General features: G+C 37.2%; 1 protein-coding gene across 2 annotated transcripts in view; it reads left to right on the top strand.

The window, feature by feature from the left end:
- LOC103035372 (protein kinase C and casein kinase substrate in neurons protein 1) overlaps positions 1-27,039 on the top strand; it is a 114,674-nt gene that overhangs the window by 69,304 nt on the left and 18,331 nt on the right. For both annotated transcript variants that reach the window (XM_022676806.2, XM_022676807.2), the window contains 4 exons: positions 11,864-11,990; positions 18,769-18,925; positions 20,268-20,503; positions 21,308-21,463. In XM_022676806.2, the coding sequence (XP_022532527.1) occupies positions 11,931-11,990; positions 18,769-18,925; positions 20,268-20,503; positions 21,308-21,463 (609 nt within the window). In that variant the 5' untranslated portion in view covers positions 11,864-11,930. The remainder of the gene's footprint in view (positions 1-11,863; positions 11,991-18,768; positions 18,926-20,267; positions 20,504-21,307; positions 21,464-27,039) is intronic.

The raw sequence follows: 27,039 nt of genomic DNA, 5'->3' as shown, positions 1-27,039 counted from the left end.
CCTATAATAAACACCCCAAACACCAAAAAAAATCCATCCGTCCGCTTTACGTGTGAATCAGCTGAAACAGTTTGGTGTCAGGAATCATATGAGCTTCTATGTGCCGTTTGGATGCTCCTCCTTAATTGTGATGTCATTAAACCACCCTGGCTCCACCCCTTACCCTCAACCCACACCAGAGCCCCACAAACTAGATCTTTTAATTGAAAGACTAAAGCCTTTTTAGTCATTGTGGTTAAGAACCTCAGACAGTACACAGCAGGAGTAGTAAGCAGACTTTGTCTGAGGGAGGGATCTGTACCTACTGTTTGTTGCAAGTCAGCAGATGAGGAAGATGGAAAAAACTTTCAAATAATGAGTTTTGTGCTTCCATCTAGCTTTTATGTTTATGTTTTTACCATTTAGCACAAGCTAACACTAATGTATGGTAAACACGTTGATGTTAGCAACAGCTCATTTGCATAAAAGTGACAGAGGCCTCAAATGGCTCATTCCAAAAGGGATTGAAACTCTTTATGTGAGAGTAATTTTGTCCAAAGAACATCATAAAATCATGTTTTGTATAGCCTATAGACCTATTTTATCTTGTGTAAAATAAGATGTAATATGTCTCCTTTAAATTAATGACAGCAGTCAGTGTGAATGATTGTTTTAAAGAGGAGCAGAGTGAAGTGTTGGTGCTCGTTCACTGAAGCGCTGTTGTTTTAGCACTGAAAGCACGTCGATATCTCCTCTGGCAGAGCGCAGTGCTAATGAAGGCCTCGGGGGGAAGCGCATCAATCATAACAGTGAAACAAATTAGATTTCATTTTAAAGCTCGATTCAGATGAAGAGCTGGCCTCCCAGCGTCGCAGTGTGCTTAACGGTTAAAATATCGACCGGCTATCAGGGGGAAGATGCACACTGTCTTATTCAAATCCTGGCTTTGCGCCAGACGCTGTAGTGTATGTAGTTGTTGTGGGAATGTCCGAGTGATGAGTGAAGTAATTGGCTAATTTGACATTTCACAACTCATATATTATATAGATGTATTAAACACAGAGAGAGATCTATTTTAAGCTTTTATTTTTAGTTCTTTTATTGTTGATGATTATGGCTTACAGCCAATAATAAAAACCCAAAAATCTGTATCTGAAAATTTGAATATTATATAACTAAGACCAATAGGTACTTTTGGTACGCAGTGTGGGCAGTGTGCCAAATCCTGCTGGAAAATGAAATCTGCATCTCCATAAATGTTGTGAGCAGAGGGAAGAAGCATGAAGTGCTGTAAGATTTTGTGGGAAAACAAAACTGCACTGACTTTAGACTTGATAATAAAACACAGTGGATCAACACCAGCAGATGACATGTCTCTCCAAACCATCACTGATCATCAGTAAATTTTACATTTCATTTGTAAATCAAGGGAGCAGAGTCTGGAGGAAGAGTGGAGAGACACACAGTCCAAACTGCTCGAGGTCTAGTGTGAAGTTTCCACCAATCAGAGTATAAAAAAAGGTATTTTCTGCTTTTGGAGGTTGGAGTAACTGTCTCTACTGTCCAGAGAGGGACTTTTACTGTTAACACCTACAGTAAAAAGTGTGCAATCTAAAAAATTCTGGTTAGTAGAACGTTTTCAGAATGGTACAATTAACATTCTTAGAACGCTCAATCTGGCAAGTTCTCTGGGTGTCTTTGCTATCATAACAACGGGAAAAGTACACCATGCATGGCTCTAAATGTGCAAAAGGCATGTACTTATTTTACTAATTTTAATAATTTTGGGCATAACATGAAATAAATCAATCAGCGTGTCACTTGCCATTCCCTTTAACGTTAGAAAAACGTCTTCTGAATGGTACAGTTCAAAATTAGTTTGTTCTTAGAACGATTAATCTGTCGAGTTCTCTTGGCGTCTTTGCTATCATAACGACAGGAAAAGTACACCTTGCATGGCTCTAAATGTGCTTTCTTAATTAACGATGGATGTGTTTTTTGGGTTTAATGTAAAAATAAACCAAAAATAAATCAGTGTGTCATTTGCCATTCCCTTTAACTTTTGACTTTGGTGGATTGCTATTTTAACAGTGCAGCTACATGGACGTGTTCAACTCTTCTCATCAGAGGAAACTGATCTGGTCATTTACATTGACACCAATGTTATTTTAGTCTGTATTCTGTTTATTGCTGATGAAAAAGTTGGGTTTGTGCACTACTGCTTGTCCTTGCCAGTGTTGCCAAGATAGCAATGAATGTCTAGTGACTGTTGGCGTCTTTCTACATCAGGGGTGTCCAAACTTTTTTTGTTGGGGGCCAGAAGGAGAAATATATTTGAAGTCACGGGCCACAGACTCTATAATAAAAGAAATAACGAAATATACCACTTTAAATAATATTTTTTCCTGATTACTTTCATTTACACACCATTTTACTTGACTTACTATCTATATCTGTCTTTGACAGTGTTGTGTAAACTAAGATTTTTCAAATTGATGTTTCATTTCATGATGTCTCTTAATATTAAGCTCCTTAATTACGGCAACTTTTAGACTCTTTGGTCCGTTTTTCTGCGCTAGAAATGCGCACTCTCTCCGCTCTTAGACTCTTCGGCCCGTTTTTCTGCACTAGAACTGTGCACTCTCTCCGCTTTTAGACTCTTTGGTCCGTTTTTCTGCGCTAGAAATGCGCACCCTCTCCGCTTTTAGACTCTTTGGTCCGTTTTTCTGTGCTAGAAATGCGCACTCTCCCCGCTTTTAGACTCTTTGGTCCATTTTTCTGCGCTAGAAATGCGCACTCTCTCCGCTTTTAGACTCTTTGGTCCGTTTTTCTGTGCTAGAAATGCGCACTCTCTCCGCTTTTAGACTCTTTGGTCCGTTTTTCTGTGCTAGAAATGCGCACTCTCTCCGCTTTTAGACTCTTTGGTCCGTTTTTCTGCGCTAGAAATGCGCACCCTCTCCGCTTTTAGACTCTTTGGCCCGTTTCTGACACCTAGCGTTCAAACTTTGAATCTCACATTATAAAAACCTGCTTAACAGCGGGCCAACTTTCATTCTATTTCTAAAATACCCCGTAGTTTGGACACCCCTGTTCTACATGGTTTTTATCCAGTGGTGCACCTGTGTATTTATTTACCAAGATAGCGATACTCAAGAAATGTATCTGAACACACCTCACTTTCAGACCACCACGCCCATCTACATGGATATTTTTTTAGAAGCATTGTTGCTATTTAAGCTATGCAGGTGAAAACGTGTGCAAATAGACTGCTGGTGGGGTGTAAGATAGCAATGAGCCTTGCGACGCACTTTTTTCCTATGTCTTTACATGGAACATTGGAAAGTATTGTAAAATCTCTGTGCATAAACTGTGGCAGTCTGTCGAGGCACATTGAGGAAGTGTTGACACGCGATGACATTTTCAGACACGCGGTGGCCGAGGCGTCATCTCAGGAGATTCTGGTGTAGTGAGTTATCCTGACGCTGCACATGTGTGTGTGTGTGTGTGTGTGTGTTTAGACATTGTCTGTTCTCTGTGGTCAGGTGTCATATCATTGTCATAGGAAACACACAGGAACATATGCAGTGTGTTTTGTGGGAGGATGAGCTGGTGCTGCTGTACTGAGGGCACTGTGGTGGTGGTGTTTTTTTTACTGCTGTGGGCACAGTGCCATGCCGAGAGGTGCGATGCTGCAGTGTATGACAGAGACTGATGAAGAGGGGAATGGGGGGATGGTTCTTTATTGTTTATTTTATTAGAATCATCCCCAAATCCTTATCTGTAATGTTGGGCCATCATAGGGAGTTGTGGAATAATGAGACGGACAGCATGCATGCATTTACTGGGGCTGCAATTTCATCATGTTTCCCTTTTCATATGGAAGCTGAGGGAAGAGCCTAAGTAAACAAATCTCTTTCTTTCTTTACTTCTTTTCGTCTTTCCTTTTTTTCTTTCTTAATTTCCTGCTTTCTTTCCTTCTCTCTTTCTTTCTTTGCTTCTTTTCATATCTTTCTTTCTTTATCTCTTTCTTTCTGTACTTCTGTCCATCTTTCTTTCTTTCTTTCTTTCTTTCTTTTCTTTCCTTCCTTCCTACTTTCCTTCTTTCTTTCTTTCCTAATTTCCTGCTTTCTTTCCTTCTTTCCATATCTCTTTGTTTCTTTACTTATTTCTGTATCTCTCTTTATTTTTGTCTTTCCTTTCTTTCTTTTTTAATTTCCTGCTTTCTTTCTTTCTTTCTTTCTTTCTTTCTTTCTTTCTTTCTTTCTTTCTTTCCATATCTCTTTGTTTCTTCACTTATTTCTGTATTTCTTTTTATTTTTATCTTTCCTTTCTTTTTTAATTTCCTGCTTTCTTTCTTTCTTTCTTTACTTCTTTCCATATCTCTTTCTTTCTTTCTTTCTTTCTTTCTTTCTTTCTTTCTTTCTTTCTTTCTTTCTTTCTTTCTTTCTTTCCACAGCTTTCTTTTCTTCTTTCTGTATCTCTTTTTTTCTTTTCATATCTTGAGTGTTTCGGTAAGCCAGGGGGATACTGTAGCTAGCGGTTCCTCCCACTTAGCTTGTTTTAACACAGCAAACATGCACACTACAGAACGGCAAAATAGCTAGCACTACGGTTAACGGCTAATGCTAATGCTGCTGCACCCAGCCTTAGTGCTGGAGAAACTTTATTAAAAACTCACCATTATAATGCTGTACTTTAGTGGAGCGTTTTTTCTGCTCCTTAATACCTTACTGGTGGAATTCATACATAAGGTGCACCGGATTATAAGACACGCTGTCAACTGTAAAATGACACACTGACCTGTAGACACGTCCAGGTAGCTGCACCCTTAAAATAGCAATCTGCCAAAGTCTTTAAGGGACTGCCTCTTTAAGGGAATGTCAAGTGACATGCTGATTGGTTTATTTCACATTACGCCCAAAACACACCCACGATTAATTAAAGAGAATTAGAACATGCCCTTTGCGCATTTCGAGCTGAGCAAGGTGTACTTTTTTTTTTTAGGAAAGATACAATGACACGCCCTAAATGAAGCCGTACAGTGCATGGTTGACCGTGTCCATTGGTTAGTATCACAGAAAACATAGACAAATCCACCAATTAGAGCATGTGACAAATATAAGATCCACCAGTTAAACACAGCAAAACGTGCTTAAGATTTTGTCAGGAATAAAACCACATCATTTAAAGTTCCAGTGTTTAATACTAAGGTGATTTTGTCATCAAGCTCTGTATAATTTATAAAATATGTTCACATTTGTTAACATTTCTACTGTGTTTACAGCTGTGCAATTTTTTTTTAAATGTGAACATCTGTAAACCACGGTTCCTAGAGTGGCCTAACTCAAATACATCTGTGGTTTGCATGTATTAGTACAGTTTGCACAATTTAATAAAGTAAAAACAGCTTGTGTATCTGGACAGTTATTTTCCAATTGAATGAACTCAGCAAATTGGATTTTAGCTGAATCAGTTGACTGGCTGAGCAGCAGCGATGCTTCCTGCTACACTATAATCCAGACTCTTGGGTACGGTGTCTGTTTGCACTGGATCTAGTTGAGAGCAAGAGTTTATAAAGAGAAGAAAAAAAATGAAGAAACAAAATGAACCATCAACCAGTGACTGTACTCCAAACAGTTTCAGACCATTATCTGAACTTTCTACTCCTCACATTTTAAAAATAGCCTCGTTACTCCTATTTCATTTCAGCTTGTTTTTATTCCGGCTTCTCATCGTTCAATAAAACCCCGATCCAGATAAATCTCTCCATCCAGATAGAGTGAATCTGATTGTGATTGGATGTGATTGGGTTGTGATTCCGACTCCATATTGGTTTATACTGTGATCCATCCTTCTTTCTTTCCATCATTCCTGCTTTCTTTCCTTCTTTCAGTATCGCTTTCTTTATTTTCTTCTTTCCTTGCTTTTTACTTTCTTTCCTTTCTTTCTTGTCTTTCCTTCCTTCCTTCCTTCCTTCCTTCCTTCTTTCCTTCTTTCTTTCTTAATTTTCTGCTTTCTTTCCTTTTTTCCATATCTCTTTCTTTCTTTACTTCTTTTCGTATCTCTCTTTATTTTTGTCTTTCCTTTTTTTCTTTCTTAATTTCCTGCTTTCTTTCCTTCTCTCTTTCTTTCTTTGCTTCTTTTTATATCTTTCTTTCTTTATCTCTTTCTTTCTGTACTTCTGTCCATCTTTCTTTCTTTCTTTCCTTTCCTTCCTACTTTCCTTCTTTCTTTCCTAATTTCCTGCTTTCTTTCCTTCTTTCCATATCTCTTTGTTTCTTTACTTATTTTTGTATCTCTCTTTATTTTTGTCTTTCCTTTCTTTCTTTTTTAATTTCTTGCTTTCTTTCCTTCTTTCCGTATCTCTTTCTGTCTTTACTTCTTTCCGTATCTCTTTGTTTATTTTCCTCTTTCTTTCTTTCTTTCTTTCTTTTATTCTTTCTGTATCTCTTTCTTTCCTTCTTTTCATATCTTTCTTTTTTCTTTCTTTCTTGTAGCAAACTAAGGAGGTTCTCAGCTACTAGTGTGATCTGAACAGAATGAAGACTCTGCACTGTCTGTATAAAGGCACTAATCAGGTGTGATCAATCAGCCTGATTATTGCAAGTGGCAGCAGGTGGTCTCCCTCTAGTGGCTGGAGGACCACAGCGCGAGCGCCCCCTATACTTTTATAGTATCTATATATTTAACTAATGTAATGAATGGGAATACTTTAGACATCTTTGCTGACTGGTTGCAGTATGTATGTAGCTCCCATGCCCATATGAATTAATAACAAATTGGCCCCGCTCATTTTTAAAAATCTCTTTAGCAGTTAGTTTTCCCTGTGCAAGAAGGCAGAGCTATAAATTAAGTGATTGAAAGTTTTGGCTGGAACAGACTGTCTGGATTTTATATATATATACATAGATAGATAGATAGATAGATAGATAGATAGATAGATAGATAGATAGATAGATAGATAGATAGATAGATAGATAGATGAGTTGTAATCGAGTTGTCAGGCATCTAGAGCTAATTAATCAATAATACTATTATTGATCATGTGCTGTTAATGCGCTGCTGCTGGTCATATTAACAGATGCAACACTCTGTACCGAGTTCTTTATAGTGCATTCTCAACCTATTTATGTGCTGGCCTGGATCAACTCCAAATAGCATTTAAAACAATATTGTATCTACTTTTAATGGTCAGTGGTGCGTGTGTTGACTATTTGGTAGCAGCTCATTGGTTCAACTGGACTGTAGTATCTTCTGTTCATCTCAGTGATACACTTTTGAGTCTTTATTTACTGATATTATTTGGTTTGAAACATCATATAAATAAGTTTGAAGCACTAAAGGTGAATAATATTGGTTGGGGAAGGAGATTTCACTTTTTTAGGTGTTTTTCTCTCAATGGGTTTCTTGTAGATTTAGCTTTACAGCACTGGGATGTTGTCACTATTTATAGAAAGAGTAAGTTCCGCCCTTTTTAACCATATATGGATTATGTTTATGTGTGAAGGGATTCCTGAGTAATTAAGCTGAGAACACAAGGTGCGATTTTGGACGCAAAATCCGAACGTAGGGTTCTAAGGGTTCATTTTAATCTACGATGTAGAACAGACATTAAATATAGAAATAAGGCACAAAAACACTGAATGAGAAGGTGTGTCCAAACTTTTGACTGATACTGTACATAAACGGAAAAAGCATTGTTAAAATGGTCTATCCATAACTGAATATGCACACAGTGTAAAGCAGCTGCTGTGTTGAAATGCTGTTGATCTGAGTATATGGGTCAGGGACAGGGTTCTGTGAGCTGAGGGTGTTTCTGAGATGCTGAAAGAACATGTATATAAATAGAGAGGAATCAATTCGAGCTTCCTGTCTGTAGTTCTGTGTGTGATAGTTTCATTTTTTAGAGTTTCTGAGCATTCACCATTATTTTTTAACAGAAAACGTGTGCTTTACAGTGTCCAACATGTAATGCAATGCTCAAGCTATAGGCTTTAAACACTTTATGCTGTTCCAGAGTAATGGAGCATTAGGGTAAAGTTGCTGCAGCACCTGTCATTTTAGTGTGGGAGGTTTCATGGCTAAATTGGAGCAGCCTGGTGGCCAATCTTCATTAATTGCACATTGCACCAGTAAGAGCAGAGTGTGAAGGTTCAATTAGCAGAGTAAGAGCACAGTTCTGCTCAAAATATTGCAATGCACACAACATTATGGGTGACATACCAGAGTTCAAAAGAGGACAAATTGTTGGTGCACGTCTTGCTGGAGCATCTGTGACCAAGACAGCAAGACTTTGTGATGCATCAAGAGCCACAGTATCCAGGGTAATGTCAGCGAGATACCACCAAGAAGGGCCAACCACATCCAACAGGATTAACTGTGGATGCTGTAAGAGGAAGCTGTCTGAAAGGGATGTTCGGGTGCTAACCCTGATTGTATCTAAAAAACATGAAACCACGGCTGCTCAAATCACGCAGAATTCAATGTTCTCCTGTTTCCACCAGAACTGTCCGTCACCACAATAAATTATTGTGCTCTAAAACCAGGTGTTTCAGTTTCATTGTCCAATCTCTGTAGATGCCAAGGTCTGTTAAGGGGTTAAAGGGTTCATAATCATTTGTTTATTTGAGTTATTTATACATAAATTAACAATTAGTAGTGTTTGTATTAAAAAGGGTGTGCTTGTGGAACTTAGTTTGGTTTTCCACAAAGGAGACTGGAAAATGGGTGGGAAACAAAACCCTGTAAAGGTGCACAAAAAACAGGCGGGAAAATGAACAAAGGAAATGCCACAGAACGGCATGTACAAACAAAAGACATCTTCTAGCTTTAAATAAATCAAACTAAAACACAATTAAACTCAAAACAGACTGAGCACAGCTTAGTCCTCTACTTTTTGCCTTCTTTTGAGATCTTTTATATATATTTTTATGGCTTTCTTTTCAGATCTCTTTGCTTCTTCTTGTGAGCCTTTTGCTTCTTTTGAGATCTTTTATTTTTTGTGGCTTTCTTTTCCTTTCTTTTATCTTCTCTTCTCTTCTCTTCTCTTCTTAGGTTTTTGTTGGTTGTTCTTTTGGATATTCAAACATGCACTGGGTCAAACTGACCCGGGAACACTATTGCTGTTCCTGACAAATGAAATAACGGGAGGGTTAAGGGCTAAATTGATTTGGATCATTTAAAAAGTGCTTTTTATATTTACTCAGGTTAACTTTGTCGAATATTACAGTTTTTCCCAAATGTTTAAACGCATTTCTAGAAACTAGGCTCAGTTTCTCAGAACTCTAAACACAAACTCAAAATGATCAACAGCTTTTTCTGAAACTCCACAAATCTCTATCAAAACTGATTCCTTCCACCAGAATAACACACACAGCTATTTATATGCTCATCTCCTACAGAGCATCAAATAAACACTGACAAGATCAATTCAGAGCACTTTTATCACAAGTATTTGTTTATGTTTTTAACTTCATGAGGCCGCTGTACAAATTCAAATGCATACAATGCAAGTCCATGGAAATATGTTTGCTTTCTGTTCTTTATAAATATTTGGTGTGGTGTAGGACCCCCCCCCCCCATCATATAGCATTACAGTACTATATGCATATGCCTCACAAATGTGAGTCATTTTTTCTGTATGTTGTAAGGTTGCAAAACTGTATTTTTTTAACATATGTAAGAACAATGAGAAACATGACGAGGAAAATCAGTTCACATGCAAAAAGGAAACAAAAATGTAATTATTATTTATAGATTTTGAAGGTCAGTGATTCTTAGGTGACCAAAGTAAACTAAATAATGCAATTTGTGTTTAGTGATTTGTAAAGCTGTGATTTAGAATGATATTTAAGTGAGAACATGTGGAATTGAGTTCAGAGTTCTGCAGTTTGGAGATACAATGTTGACACATGATGTCACGTCTTAGCCCTGTCTCATGTCTCTGTGTGTCTTCCCCACGTGACCTGTGCCTCTCTGTGTCTCCTGTCAGTAGATTTCCACCATGTGTTTCTCATTTGTAGCTCCGCCCCTTCCCCAGGTGTTTCCAATTCTAGTGTGTTTTATGTTACTATAAATAGCCCTCCTCTGCCACCTTGTCCTCCGTCGGTCTTTGCACCTTCCCCTGTTGTTTTGTCTCTCTGTTGTTTCACCGCGTTTCATAGCCCTAGTCCTTGCTCTGTGTTTACCTCTGTTTATCTCGTGTATATTTCTGGTTTCCTGTTTATTTCCATTGTTTTCTCCTTTGCCCTGCTTAGTTTAGTTCCCCTTGTCTAGTTTAGTTTCTTGTTTAGCTCTATGTTCCCTGTATTTAACCTTAGTCATTTGTTTCTCGTTTATTTCTTGTTTTCACGTTTATAGTTTATTGCCTTGTTTATTTTCTAGTTTATTTCCCTTGTATATATATTCCTTATTTGTTTATTATTATCATCGCTCGTTTGTTATTGGTTATTTGTGTTTCTTTGTTACATGTTTACTTGTTCCTCGTTTCCTTGTTTCTTTGTTATTTATTTAATAAATTATTTATTTATATCGCCCTTACCTGCACTTGTGTCCGCTTTCCTCGTCACCCTGCCTGGGTCATTCCGTGACACATGAGCTTCATGTTTTTTGGATTTGTGTGCATAATTCCATATTTTGTGTGTAAACAATGTAAAAAAAAAAAACTGTAAACAATGTAAAAAAAAACTGTATATCTTTTTTTTGGCTTTCTTTTCAGATCTCTTTGCTTTTTCTTGTGAGCCTTTTTCTTCTTTTAAAAACTTTTCTTTTTTGTGGACTTTTCTCTTCTTTTACTTATTTTTCAAATGCATACAAGTCCATGGAAATATGTTGGCTTTCTGTTCTTTGTATTCATTTGGTGTAGGACCCCTCCCCCATATAGCATTACAGTACTACATGTATATGCGAGACAAGTGTAAGCTGTTTTTACTGTATGTAGTTTGTTGAAAAAGTAAAAAACTGTAATGTACGGTATCTGAAGGTCAGTGATTCTTAGGTGACCAAGGTGTACTAAATGATGCAGTTTGTGTTTAGCGATTTGTAAAGCTGTGATTTAGAATGATATCTGAGTGAGAACATGTGGAATTGTGCTTAGAGTTTAGCAGTTTGGAGTCACAATGTTGACACACACACTAAGAAATGTAAGTACAGATTTGTACTTAAAAGAATATAAAGCTTGTCGCTGGGGCTGTACCTTATATTGAGGTACAAAAAAGTACCTTTCAGTGAAAGTCCTTTTTTGTACCCATATTTTTGTGCCAGTAAAGATTATAAAGATTATAAACATTATCATCAACTAAATATGTGTCAAGAACTTGATGATCTAAAATTGTCTGGCTTTTAAATAAAAAAATGTGCAATTAAAATATAAATATTGTTTATTAGTACAGTGATACAGAATACTGAATGTACCCTTTGTCTGCAGGTTAAATGGTACAAATTTGTACTTATTGCTGTTAGAAATTACTTTGTACTTTGAACAAATCTGACCCCATAAAGACCAATATTGTACCTTTGAGTACAAAAAAGTACTCATATCGTACCTCTATTTTTTAGAGTGCATGAGCTTCATGTTTTTGGATTTGTGTGCATAGTTCCACATTTTGTGTGTATACAATGTGGAAAAAGTGTAAAGTTACATAATAAGTTTGATAATCTGAAAAAAATTAAGTATGACAAAAAAAAAAAAAAAGAAAGAAATCAGTAAGGGAGCAAATACACTTTTATTGTTTTTATGCCACTGTATCTATGTAGTTAAATGATGTGCTGATTTGAATTCCCGTCAATGTCGCACAGAAATTGAAATTGAGTTGATGTCTTGGATATAAACTTTTTCTCTCTCTCTCTCTCTCTCTCTCTCTCTCTCTCTCTCTCTCTCTCTCAGTGCTTGAAGAAGTCCACTCTGCTGCCGCCGCTTTCGCCCTTTGGCCAGCTTCGCTCCGACCACAACAATGTCCGGCTCCTACGATGAATCCGCCGCTGCTGACGAGGCCATGGACAGTTTTTGGGAGGTACAAAAGCAGAAACGCCACACGCTAAAAGCAAACAGCTCTCCTCTAATGGCCAGACCACTGCTTCATTCACTGCCCCTCAATAGTGCTGTTGTGCTTCTGCCAGTGGAGAATCTGATTAGAGTTACAGCACAGACCCGTGGTGTGTGCTTAATACCAGAATCTGCCAGAACTTCCACAATAGACCCTATTTAGACTGGGCTGGCTTCTGATAGGACTCTGCCACCTGCTGAGCGCCTTCAAGAACCTCTCTCTGTGGAGAGTCTGGAGGCGGTCCAGTGATGGATCTGCGCTGGTGTCGTGTCAGATCTCGTATTTTAAGCTGAATAAAGTTTCTCTCGCGCTACAGAAGAGGATTCATGCTAATGAAAGGCTTGTTTGGAGATACTGGGCTTTTGTGTCTGTGTATCTCCAACCAGGCTTCATTAAAAGTTGCGGCCTTCAAGATGTAGGAACATTAGGATACATTTAGGCTGAAGAGCTAAGTTTGGATCCATGCACCTGCTGTGTCTCACACCTGCAGGGTCATCTATACTGTTATATATACAGCTCTGTGGAAAAAAATAAGAGACTATTTGAGTTTCTTCTGAATCAGTTTCTCTGATTTTGATATTTATAGGTTTATGTTTGAGTAAAATCAACATTGTTGTTTTATTCTATAAACTACAGACAACATTTCTCCCAAATTCCAAATAATAATATTGTCATTTAGAGCATTTATTTAAAGAAATTAAGAAAAGGTCAAATTAACAAAAGATGCAGAGCTTTTTAGGAGTTCAAAAATCAATATTTGGTGGAATAACCCTGGTTTTTAATGACAGTTTTCAGTTTGCATGCATCTTGGCATCATGTTCTCCTCCACCAGTCTTACACACTGCTTTTGGATAACTTTATGCCTTTACTGCTGGTACAAAAAAAATCAAGCAGTTCAGTTTGGTTTGATGGCTTGTAATCATCATTCATCTTCCTCTTGATTATATTCCAGAGGTTTTCAATTTGGTAAAATAAAAAAGTAACTGTTAAAAGTCTGTTATATTAAAGAATTTTGGCACATACAGGACACAAACATTCCCGTACCGTTTTTACCCCCTCCCTCCCCACAGCACTCCTCCCTTCAGACCTGCATACAAAAAAAAAACAAGTAACTAAGTAAATAAAATCCCTTTACACAAATATCAAATATAAGCATGTAAAAAAAGGGGGATCATTAGGGAATACATAAATAAAATTAATATGTGTCATATATAGATTTATACACGTAACTCATCATTTTTAAGTGGTCTCTTATTTTTTTCCAGAGCTGTATGTTTCATCACACTGTGACATGTTGAATTTTGTTATATCAATTGCTCTGCACAATAATTCCACTTTAGACTGTTTAGACTCTATTTTAGACTTATTTTAATGTACCTAAACTATAGATTTCATAGCGAATTAGATGGAGAAAGACAATGCTATAGAGTGAACAGTATAGAGCGTACACAGCCAACACAGAGTTACTATAGCAGCCCAGAAAATGATAACTTGCTCTTACAGCCTACAACACACTAGAGGCCAAGCAGTAAATCGTAATATATGATTTACAAGTTCCCCTAAGGTAGCCTTGGGGGAATGACTACACACTGATGGTGAGTGTTAGTCAGAAACTGGGGGACATGCCTGTTTGGCAAATAGTTGATGCACGATATATCATTTAAGCATCGTCATTGCGATGTGCGCATGCACAGTAGTCACAGCGCAGGACGTGCGAGGTCACTTAAGGCAATTTAATCAAACATGTCATGTTGCAATGTTTTGATTTTTGACACAAGAAAAAGTAGATACACAGCGCTGTCTCTGTGTCTGTGTGAGTGACAGGCTGCTGCTGCCTGAGAAGCACAACTCCATCCACATGGTTGGGAACGTGCTTGTAAACGTGAGCACGTGTGGAAAGCTGTGCACCTCAGAGTCCAGCACAGTTTTGCAGCGCAGATATTTCCAGTTACAGCTGAATTCACGCTTTTAATCCCAGAAAACTACGCTCTTATTTACCTTTTAAAAAGTCATTTAAATGTCTGATTAAAGGGCTGATTACTGTTGTTTTGCTGTTTTCTCGAGTTTAGAGTTGAGCTCAGCGCTGACTCAGCTCTTGATTGGTCCTGACGCGAGACAACGCGTGGGTGGGGGCGGGGCTGGTGATGTCATGGCCCCTGCATTGTTTAATATTGCGATATATGTATATATATACATATTTATATATATATCAGCGAAAAAAGAACATTTGCAATGTAATTTTTTTTCCAATATCGTGCAGCTCTAGTTGAGGCCAGAAACCAATAGAAGAGAAGCGAGTAACAACAACTGACTAAACTCGGTTTATTATTATCACTATCTAATGTTGGAAATATCCAATTTTATTTAAAACAGATTTAATTTATTTGCGTTCTAACAAATTGTGGGTTTATAGTGTAGCAGCCTGAATTAATTTCTTATCTTAGTAAAAAACATCAATAAAGGGCTGGATTATAGTGTGTGTGTGTGTGTGTTATGTGTAGTGTATGTGTGTGTGAGAGAGAGAGTGTGTTATGTATGAAAGTGAAAGCTCGGTTTGTCTCAGCTGCTGCAGTTTTTTCAGTGTTTAGATATGAGAGTGATGTGCAGTGATGTGGAATATGAGTCAGATGACGGGGAACACCAGCAGCTGTGTGAAGGTTCTGTGTTATCTAGGACATTTCACTGTCACTCACTGAGCTGCTGCATGCAGTGCACAGGATGCTGCAGCTGTAGCTCACTGGGTTCTTCATTTTTTTGACTTGAGTGATTTATTTGATGATTATAGTACAGACCACAGCCTCAGTTATGACCACAAATGCAAATTTCAGTTCTGTTTTCACACTAAAATGTAATATATGATCAAATATATCACTTAACCCTTTTGTGGTGTTCATATTTTTGTTACTCGTTTACTTTGTTACTTGTATTTAATTCAGCAAAATTAAGCAATTCTACATTAAAATGCTTTACACATGCTTGCTTCACCTAAATTGCAAGCAATATAAACAGCTTACATGGTTAATATTTGCCCTTTACCTTTCTTATGTTACATTTCTTTTAAAAAGTGCTAGTCTTTTTTTATTAGTTTTTTTAATAAAATGTAAAAGAAAATGAATTAAACTCAAGATATGAGTAGAAAATTAGTTTAGTTTCAAATTTACAAATGAAGCAATGTTTATTAGCCCCTGGCCAAACATACTGTATGTAATATAAATGTGTGTGTGTGTGGGGGGGGGGTGTACAGTGTGTGTTTATCGAAAATGTGTTTTGATATGTGTTTTTCACAAAAAATGAGCCAATGCCAATGAGTTATAGATAGAAAAAACATTTTTTTTGTATCATTTGATGAAAAATGAAAACGGGTCCCACAGACCCGAACACCACACAAGGGTTAAATTAGCTTATTTTTATACTAAAATTTTTTCTCTTTATTCTCTTTATTTGTCTATTTGGTACCACTTTAAAATAAGACTACCTTTATAAAGAGTTTACCATTTAAACCATTTACCATTCCTTACAAGTGTGGCTCTATTACAAAAACAGGCTTTTCAGTGATATAAGACTGACCACGAAATACTAAATCTACCAAACAAAATTGTCCTTGCTATATCTATATTTGTTGTTATATCATATAATTTTTTTGGTTTATACTGTTATTGTAATTATTGCTGTAATGCTTTCATTTTATTTTAGTTATTTCTATTGTCAATAGCAAAGTAGATGGTACCACTTTAAAATAAGACTACCTTTATAAAGGGTTTATAAATGGTTTACAATTAGTTTATTAATGGTTACTAATTAGGTTGTAAATGCCTTAAAAATCATTTATAATCAGTTATAACACATACGTAGAAAGGGCAACAATATAGACGGCTGTGGGTTCACTATTTGGCAAACAACAGGTCATTGTTGCCCTTTCTACGTATGTGTTATAACTAATTATTGATGATTTTTAAGGCATTTACTTAATTAGTAACCATTAATAAACTAATTGTTGTTACACAAACTAATTGGATAATTTGGATGCAATCATTAGTAGAGAGTGAGCAACTAGTTTGGGTAACAATATTCATATTCAATATTCAGTTTGGAAAATTGGGCTGGATGATTGAGCTTTAAATGAGGTCTCAGCTCTGTTGCCACGGTTTTGAAACAAAGTCGACATACCAGCTCATTCCTGTTAATGGTTCTTCTCGCTCATTTGGTTTAAAGCCAAAAATACTCCAAAAAATACTCCCACACCAGAGCCATGAATTGCAGTTTTAAAACAACGTCCATCCGGACTGGACTACTCTAAACCTTCTAAACCTTCTCTAAAGCTATTTAGTTTTGAGAAAGTCCTATTAGCCTCAAATACCTAAATTTCCTTCGGGATAAACCTATAAATCTATCTATCTATCTATCTATCTATCTATCTATCTATCTATCTATCTATCTATCTATCTATCTATCTATCTATCTAAATACGTTCACAAGCTCACAAACTCAGTCTCCGTTGTGTTGCTGAAATCTAGCTGCGGTTCATTCTTATGTAAACAAACTCACACGGAAACCCAATAGCTGTTATCGACGTCGGCAAAAATTATCGCAGTTAAAAAAATTATCGTATGATAATTCGCTAACGTAATTATCACGACAGGTCTAGACAGGAAAGCAGGTGTTAGTAGCAAAAACAGAATAAGCTGTTTGGCATTAGCAGAGAAGGTGCCAGAAGATGCCTACACAGCAAGATAGGAACAGAATATATAAAAAAGATATACATTTTTAATGTAAGTAAAAAAATTTGGAAATAAACAGTACATAAAATATCGGTCAAATATCTAATTGTCTGCCTGATCTGTCCAGTGTGTGTGTGTGTGTGTGTGTGTGTGTGTGCGGTTGTGTGTGTTATCTCCTTAGACCTGTCTGTTTACACCGCAGACTGTCAGTGAATCTGCATGTAGCTGCCTTGTGAATTTGCCTCTCTCTTTCTGTGTGTGTGTGTGTGTGTGTGTGTGGAGAGTAATGGCGTCACCGTGAGTGCAGTGAAGCAGAGGATTAAAGCAACCAGAGCTGATACACACACACACACACACACACACACACATATATATAAACCCGCAGCGGCCATTGCATAACTCCACATGCACGGGCACGAGCCAAACCCCCCCCTTCCACTGTCTCTCCGCCCACTCTGCAACCCCTGCTGTCGCCCCCTACAGACAGTGATATAAACTGCAGTACTCACCTACGTACAGCATTCACAATGACCCTGAAATACCTTATAGAGTAACAGTCAAAAGTTTAGACACACCTTAAATTCAAAAATGTTTTTTGTTTCATTATTTTAATAATACTAAACTTATCCCCCAAACTTTGAAGAAAAACATACAGAATTATTAAGTAAAGAAAAAAGTGCTAAAAAAAAAGAGTATGTTTTATATTTTAGATTAGATTAGACAGTTTTGCACATCACAACCTCAGTTTTATGAGTTAGCGTCACCTGGAATTCAGGCTTTCAGTTAACAGCTGTGCTGAACTCATCAAGTGTTAATTACTTGAATTTCTTGTCTCTTAATAAAGTGTTTGAGAGCATCAGTTAAAGTAAAGTAGTGAAGAGGTAGAGTTACAGGTATACAGTGAATAATAGTGAATATTTGAGTAATGTTCTAATCCAGATTATGAGAAGCACGAACTACTCAACTAAGAAAAGAAAAAAAAAAAATAAGAAAAAATGAAGGTCAGTCAGTCCGAAACATTTCAAGAACTTAAAAATATGAAAGTATCCACAAAGACCATCAATAAACATTATGATGAAACTAGCTCTAATCAGGATTGCCCCAAGAAAAAAAAAAGAGTTTTCTCTGTTGCACAGGATGAGAGTAGCAGAATAACCAGCCTTAAAGATTTCTGTTTGAGTGTAAAACCATAGATGAGTAATGTTTGAAAAATCCAATTTTATTTATTTAACGGAGAACTCTGGTGTAAAATGGACTTTTGTTGTAGTAAAACATGATAAAAATACGTACCTTTGATAAAAAAGCACACCTCTGTTCTCACACAGTGTTCCGGGATCCAGAAATTTTAACAGTTTGTTCAAACACCCTTCAGACTGGGTGACACTGGGCATAATTTACCCTGATAAATTGCCTTTTCCAACGTTATCCAGCTCAAAGTAGCTCCACACCTCCTTGCTAGAATCTGGAGAGCCCTGACATTTAAAACGAGGCATTAATAACTTAAAAAGTACTGAAGTAGATTATTAAAAACCACTGTTTACATCCTATAACTCTAGCTTCAGCTCTGAGCGTCGCCATTACTGTACTGATAATGACAGACATAAATATATACATAGACTCCACATAGCCTGCTACAAGGCTTTGCGGAGTCTATCTATATATATTACTCCTTCATTTATTCTGCTATTCTTATGCTGTGCAACAAAGGAAACTCTTGTTCTTTCTTTAGACATATAGTTGGTTCATAGTGTTGTGGAAATTATCGGGTCAATGCGTATTAAACACTGTATATTTCCAATTCCCACAGTATTTTCACTGTATCTTCTGCAGTAAGTCCTATATAATTGTATAATTGAGTCCTCCTGGCCTCTCTGACCTCCCTCTAGCCCCACACTGACCCAAATTGATCTGAGCGTGAGTTATTATGAATGATGACTACTAAAAAAGAGCGATGGCTCTACAGTCCTGTTGATCAATAAGGCACATTACTGCGATGTCAGGATGCGCATCTCTTCCATTTCCCGCAGGTGGGGAATTACAAGCGAGCCGTCAAGAGAATTGACGACGGCCATCGACTCTGCAATGATCTCATGAACTGCCTTACGGAGCGTTCCAAGATCGAGAAGGCGTACAGTCAGCAGCTCAACGAGTGGTCCAAGAGATGGAGGCTCCTCATCGAGAAAGGTCAGTTCTTCTTACGGCTCTAGATTAATAGCTTAGTGTGAAGCTTCAGGTCTGGTTTTCAGCTCAACTTGGGCAGAATTTTCTGGATAATCTGATTTCATCTAGTGAACGTTGCTTGGCTTTGACAAACATTCACACAAAGCCATCCAGACTGTTCTCATACAGAATTCCCCAATGATGGAATAAACTACCTTCTACTACCAGATCAGGAGAATCTCTCACTATCTTTAATAAACTCCTGAAGACAGAGCTCTTCAAGGAGCACTTACTCTCCTAACACCTCTAACACACTAACTACCTTCTACTACCAGATCAGGAGAATCTCTCGCTATCTTTAATAAACTCCTGAAGACAGAGCTCTTCAAGGAGCACTTACTCTCCTAACACCTCTAACTAACTACCTTCTACTACCAGATCAGGAGAGTCTCTCACTATCTTTAATAAACTCCTGAAGACAGAGCTCTTCAACGAGCACTTACTCTCCTAACACCTCTAACTAAACTACCTTCTACTACCAGATCAGGAGAATCTCTCACTATCTTTAATAAACTCCTGAATACAGAGCTCTTCAAAGAGCACTTATTCTCCTAAAACCTCTAACTAACTAGCCTCCTGCTAACTCTGGCTAGCACTGCTGGTGCAGCATTAGCAGTACCAGCTCTTTCGCTGTTCAGAGGTGAGTATACTGGATTGTAGTCTGCGTGTTTGCCGCGTTAAAACAAGCTACATGGGACAAACCGCTAGCAATTAGCTGCTAATGCTAATGCTCCAGCCTTAGTGCTGGAGAAATTCGGGAATCTAAGCTTACTGTAAATAAAGGGAAGCACTTTACTCCCCCAAATGAAAAGTTTTGTTTACTTAGCTTAGCTTTACTTAACTTAGTTAGCTAACCCCCATCCACCACCAACCAGCAGTGAGACCTGCTGAATTAGAAGTGCCTTATAGTATCTCTTAAAATGCGCCTTATAATCCAGTGCGCCTTATGTATGAAAATAGACGTTTATTGATTTAAGTGCCCCTTATAATCTGATGCGCCTTATAGTGCGAAAAATGCAGTAAATAATTAAAAGCACTCAACATCCCAACACAAAATCTGCAGGAACTGTGTGAGAATGTTGGAGCTGCATGGATCTGATGGAGTATCACAGAACTCCATTAGGAACCTCTACAACTCTCCACATGCTGAGACGTCTGGCATGATGCAGCGTTAAACATGCTTTACATTTTACTTCTGTGCTGTATGCGTAGCTCAAAAAACATGACCAAGAGTTTTTAATCATTTCTTTTTGCTTCTGGGTGTAATAGTTTTTGAAAAACACATCATTTTATTCCTTTTATGCAGGCCCTCAGTACGGTTCTGTGGAGCGGGCCTGGCTGGCGGTGATGACGGAGGCAGATAAAGTGAGCGAGCTGCATCAGGAGGTGAAGAACGGGCTGCTGAACGAGGACGTGGAGAAGGTGAAGAACTGGCAGAAAGACTCCTACCACAAACAGATGATTGGCGGCTTCAAGGAGGCCAAAGAGGCAGAGGAAGGATTTAAGAAGGCTCAGAAGCCCTGGGCCAAGAAACAAAAGGAGGTATGTTGTGGCTTTGTTTCTTCAGGGGATGAGAAGATATGTCTAATACTGACAGACATGGAATAAAAGCAGAAAATCAGAAAAAATCAGAGTTTTGTAAAGTTCAGTCAGAATAATACAAACACTTCCTTGTTTTTCATACTTTTTCCTTCTTTTTAGTTCCATTGATCATATAGGAACACTTTGTAGTTCTTAAAGTGATATGACAAATTTGTGCACCCCTGATGATTTCCATGATTTTCCTTTATAAATAACTGTTTTTAGTTAAATATAGCTCTGGAAAAAATAAGAGAGCACTTAAAAATGATGAGTTTCTTTGATTTTACCAAATTGAAAACCTCTGGAATATAATCAAGAGGAAGATGGATGATCACAAGCCATCAAACCACCAAAATGAACTGCTTGAATTTTTGCACCAGGAGTAAAGCAGCATAAAGTTATCCAAAAGCAGTGTGTAAGACTGGTGGAGGAGAACATGATGCCAAGATGCATGAAAACTGTGATTAAAAACCACCAGGGTTATTCCACCAAATATTGATTTCTGAACTCTTAAAACTTTATGAATAAGAACTTGTTTTTTTTCCAGAGCTGTGTATGATATTTAGACCAGATATTACATTACAGAACTTTCATTTATCTTCAGTCCTTGTCTTGGAGTCCACTGTTCAGTGCATTTCAGAGCTTTCGCTGCTCCCAGAACATGTGATGCTCCTAAGTCATTAATGGTTTAAAATAAGTATATTAAAGCAGGGCAAACAGAAGAATGTGAATGTGAATTATTATGGTCTGTGTTGGTGTGTCCAGATGGAGACGGCGAAGAAGACGTACCACATGGCCTGTAAGGAGGAGAAGCTGGCGGCTTCGCGAGAGGCTAACAGCAAAGCCGAGGCGTCCGTCACCCCTGACCAGCAGAAGAAGCTCCACGAGAAAACGGAGAAGTGTAAACAGGACGTCCAGAAGGTGAGAGGAAGCTCAGAGAGAGAGAGGGAGGAAATGAGTGACAGATTTAACCATTACATTAACACCAGCAGTGTCTGCACTGACAGCTGGCAGGGTTTGCTGGTGAACTGTGGTCAGTCCTGCTGGTTAAACTGCTTGGTCATACTAATTATTTAGCTTGATCCAGAGCTACAATAGTCAAGAGTGTATTTTCACAGGGCTCCAAGATGTTGCTGGTTCGAATCCCGTTCATGCAGCTTGCCATCAGCTGCCCTGAGCCCTGAGAGAGCACAATTGACCTTGCTCTCTCTCTGAGTGGGTACAGTAGATGGCGCTCTTTCTCCTCATCACTCCTAGGGTGATGTTGATTAATCAGCTCAAGGCTGCATCTGTGAGCTGATGTATATGAACCGAGTCACTGCCCTTTCCTCCGAATCTAACAGAGTGGGAATAGACAGAATGAACTCACTACTATTTAAAACCAGTCTGGGTGACAGATTATGAGTGGTTGAGTGGTTAATCTCATTGGGTGGATTGGGAGTCTTCTCTATTTGTGGAGAGACGACAGATGAGGAACAGATTACTGTTCGTCTGCAGCAAAGAGGCTACACTTTACAGTTAGACTCATTATACATTATATATAATAATATATGACTTTATATATATATATATATATATATATATATATATATATATATATATATATATACATATACGTAAATATATATATATATATATATATATATATATATATATACATATACGTAAATATATATATATATATATATATATATACGTATATATACACATATATATATACCTTAAAAGTTTTCTAAAAAAAAAAACATTTTTACCAATTTTCCAATTAAGTCGAACCAATAAAAATATTGTATATAAACATATAAATGCTTCAATAGGAATTTCTTCCCCGTATCATGTAAAGTTTAGTATTGAAATATATACAGCATTACACATAGTGTTTTTTTTTTTGGTGTACTGATACTTAAATACTGATACTTTAACATTACAAATTCACTTAAACATACATTACATACACTACTGGTCAAAAGTTTTAGAACACCCCCATTTTTCCTAAAATTTTGCTTCAGGTCCAGTCAATAACTAGTAATGATGCAAAATCCAGTGTACAAAATTGTAGTATTGCAAAAAAGACACAGACACTCTGTAACTGTTAAAAGTAGAAGTCTTTTCTTTTATTATTATTATTGATTATTAGCTTTAGATAAAACCAGAGAGTGGTGAGTACTGTTTTTTCCTACAGCTTTAAAAATACTTTAAACTTTAAAAGTACTTTAAACTGGAGAAAACTGCTACAGGAAGATGTCTGGCTGACACACATGGAAACAACAGCTTAAACCTTTAGCTCAGATTAACATGATTGGACTACGTCTCAGTTTCAGCAGTGAGGAGAAGAATTAGAGTTAGTCTGACAGGTGAAAAACTGCAGTAATAAAGTCATAAAATTGATAAAAAGAAAAAAGAAAAAAAGCACAGATTGCTCCATACAGCACTGCTACTGCACTACTACACAATAGTACTTAGATGTTCTTAAACTTTGGACCTGTGAAGTATATACATACTTAAATACAGACATTTTTTGTTGTTTGTACCAAAATATATATATATACAGACTCTTTTTAACGTTCATTTTTAATTTTCCATATAAGAGCATTTCTTTTGGTCCTGAAATGTGGACATAAAATGTGAAAAACTATATATATATATATATATCCTCTTGAGACCCTGCGTCCTCATACGGGGACATTACTGCTTCATTATTTAATCATTTAAAACACTGACCCTTTGGCCTTATGTGAAGACACTTCCCGTACCATCTAGTGGTCAATTGACAACATTACACTCAATTTAAAAAATTTAAATAAACTAAATAAAAATATATGTCCCCATTTGAGGACGTATTGAGGACGTTTTTGCAGAAACGACTTCCTGTACAAAGACAAAGTAAAATTTTTATGAATAAATGAATGAAATGATTCAGTACTCAGAACTTTTCCCTGTGGATCGATTGAGCAATTCCATTCTTCTCGTTTTTTTTTCTGAGTGAATAATAATTGCTGTCATCTGTCACCAAGTTTTTTATTGAAAGTTTTATAGCTTATAGATGTAACAATATAGTGCATTACAAACATGGTCCTACCTCTTTTAAATCCCACCCACCACTTCCAGTTCACCTTACCCACATCCATCCCTTCCCACCTGTTTGCTGTTGTTTTTCTATTTTACTTGGATAAAAACGGTCATACAGTGCGGAACAGCAGCAGGAGCTCCTCAGATAAAGTGCTGTTCCGGCACCCTTAATTTCTTGTAACTATATGCAAGCTAAAGCTGGGTCTCAGGAGGATATACATATAATATCATATACTTTTCTATCTGTATAATATATTAAAATCATCAAACACTTCTCTGTCCCTATGGAGTGAATTTTGTGCCAAAAGTTTTACGTAAAAAAATAAAATCCACAATCAAAATTTTAAGAATCAAAAGTAAAACATGTATGTTGCAAATTCAAAAGAGAAAATATATATATCAAATATATATATTTAAATATATTTGGTTATTTTATTATTCTTTGCACTTATTTGAAAATTATTTTAGTTTGGATTTTGCCAGTCTTTGCTTTCATTTTTGGATTTTTTTGGATTTTCTGTGGATTTTTGTGGATTTTGCTGCTAAAGACTTTTGCTTCTGGAATCTCTCCTTTGCTTCTGCTTCATTTTTTTGGTTCTGATTTTTGGCACACTTTTCACGGGTGGGCGGGGCTTAGAAGAAGGCGTTCCCCTTTAATCTCTATTGGTCACCTACCCTGAACCCTCGTCTGAGACAGAACACGCCCACCCCGCCAGCTTCAAGCGCTCTTCCAAACATGGCGGAGCGAACGGGGTTCAGCTCACAGCAGCACCAGCAGGTACTTTTCCAATTAAATTTCATACAGACGTTATGTTTAATGTTATATTTCTTTTTTAAGTAAGTGTTTAACTCTATTAAGATGCTCATGTTAGCGGGGTGTGCTAAATATCCATGCTTAAATTATACTAGTTAGTTAGTGAACACTAACCTACCTAGTCAGTGAGTTAGCTAGTTTACCTAGGTCATCTGGTCAGTGAGTTAGTGGGTTAGCTAAGCTAGTTAGGTTAACTAGTCAGTGAGTTAGCTAGTTAACCTAGGTTATCTGGTCAGCGAGTTACCTAGCTACTTAACCTAGGTCATCTGGTCAGTGAGTTAGTGGGTTAGCTAAGCTAGTTAGGTTACCTAGTCAGTGAGTTAGCTAGTTAACCGTAATCAGCACTTACTTGGCTTTACCCTGGGGCATAATAACTAGCTTAGCTAACCCACTAGCTCACTGACTAGGTAACCTAACTAGCTTAGCTAACCCACTAACTCACTGACCAGATGACCTAGGTTAAGTAGCTAGCTAACTCACTGACCAGATGACCTAGGTTAAGTAGCTAGCTAACTCGCTGACCAGATAACCTAGGTTAACTAGCTAACTCACTGACTAGGTAACCTAACTAGCTTAGCTAACCCACTAACTCACTGACCAGATGACCTAGGTAAACTAGCTAACTCACTGACTAGGTAGGTTAGTGTTCACTAACTAACTAGTATAATTTAAGCATGGATATTTAGCACACCCCGCTAACATGAGCATCTTAATAGAGTTAAACACTTACTTAAAAAAGAAATATAACATTAAACATAACGTCTGTATGAAATTTAATTGGAAAAGTACCTGCTGGTGCTGCTGTGAGCTGAACCCCGTTCGCTCCGCCATGTTTGGAAGAGCGCTTGAAGCTGGCGGGGTGGGCGTGGTCTGTCTCAGACGAGGGTTCAGGGTAGGTGACCAATAGAGATTAAAGGGGAACGCCTTCTTCTAAGCCCCGCCCACCCGTGAAAAGTGTGCCAAAAATCAGAACCAAAAAAATGAAGCAGAAGCAAAGGAGAGATTCCAGAAGCAAAAGTCTTTAGCAGCAAAATCCACAAAAATCCACAGAAAATCCAAAAAAATCCAAAAATGAAAGCAAAGACTGGCAAAATCCAAACTAAAATAATTTTCAAATAAGTGCAAAGAATAATAAAATAACCAAGTATATTTAAATATATATATTTGATATATATTTTTTCTCTTTTGAATTTGCAACATACATGTTTTACTTTTGATTCTTAAAATTTTGATTGTGGATTTTATTTTTTTACGTAAAACTTTTGGCACAAAATTCACTCCATATGTCCCCTTATTGAAACAGTCCCCCACAGATTCCCGTGCTTTCTTTGTATCTCTGGTGATCGTGAATCATTCTGATGGCGAGGAAATTGTATGATGTAAAGTGTTAATATGTTTAAACTGGAGATGAAAAGATTGGACACTTTCTGCTGAATTATTAAAAGGCTATTACATCCTGCGCGAGGATAAGCACACAGACCTTCTGCTCTTTAAATAAGCATCGATCAGAGCCTGAGAGATACATCACACAGAGAGTCAGCAGGTACAGAGAGACTAGAAATGGGAAGGAGTTTCATTGAGTTTTGCTATTTATAGGTATATATTTGAGTAAAAAGAACATTTTTGTTTTATTCTATAAACTACAGACAAGATTTCTTCCTTATTCTAAATAAAAATATTCTCGTTAAGAGCATTTATTTGCAGAAAATGAGAGAGAAATGGCTGAAGTAACAAAAAAAAGATGCAGATTTCAGACCTTAAATAATACAAAGAAAAAAAAAACAAGTTCATATTCATAAAGTGTTTTAAGAGTTCAGAAATCAATATTTGGTGGAATAACCCTGATTTTTAATTACAGTTTTTTTTAATTCATCTTGGCATCATGTTCTCCTCCACCAGTCTTACACACTGCTTTTGGATAACTTTATGCTGCTTTACTCCTGGTGCAAAAATTTAAGCAGTTCAGGTTGGCTTGATGTCTTGTGATCATCCATCTTCCTCTTGATTACATTCAGAGGTTTTTTAATTAGGTAAAATCAAAGAAACTCATCATTTTTAAGTGGAATCTTATTTTTTTTTTCCAGAGCTGTATATTATATTTGCTGTATATTTTTAACTTTGGGTTAAAAAAGAACATTAATCCATGTCTACAGTGCTGTATGTGTAACATACATGTTAAAGCCTGTGTAAAGTTCCTTACAGCACTCCATCCTTTACTTTACCTCATGAAGGTTCTAATGTGATGTCTATTGAACATTCTAAGACCATCATAGTAGGGGTGTGACAAGATCTCGTGGCACGAGATCTCGCGAGATCAAAACAGACAATTTTTCTCGTCAGGCTTAAACCTGTCTCGCGGGGCAAAAAAAACAGTTAAGCGTGGACTTTTTAAGAGGGATCTGGCAACCTAGTAGCGATAGCGATAGAGTATGATGACTGAGCAGTGAGAGCAGCTCTCAGCAGAAGAGGAAAATTCAGGTATTTGTATAGAAGATGCTTCTGCTACTTTTAAGTTGTATGTCTGGCTGCATTTTGGCTCCAGTGGAAACAATAAACGGTAACAGAGTGACCAACAAGACACAAACCATATATAAATACTGTAAGTAAATCCTAC

The sequence above is a fragment of the Astyanax mexicanus genome, chromosome 13 (genome assembly GCF_023375975.1).
Source record: "Astyanax mexicanus isolate ESR-SI-001 chromosome 13, AstMex3_surface, whole genome shotgun sequence".
Taxonomy (NCBI): Eukaryota; Metazoa; Chordata; class Actinopteri; order Characiformes; family Acestrorhamphidae; genus Astyanax; species Astyanax mexicanus.
This window is presented reverse-complemented; position numbering and strand designations above follow the sequence as displayed.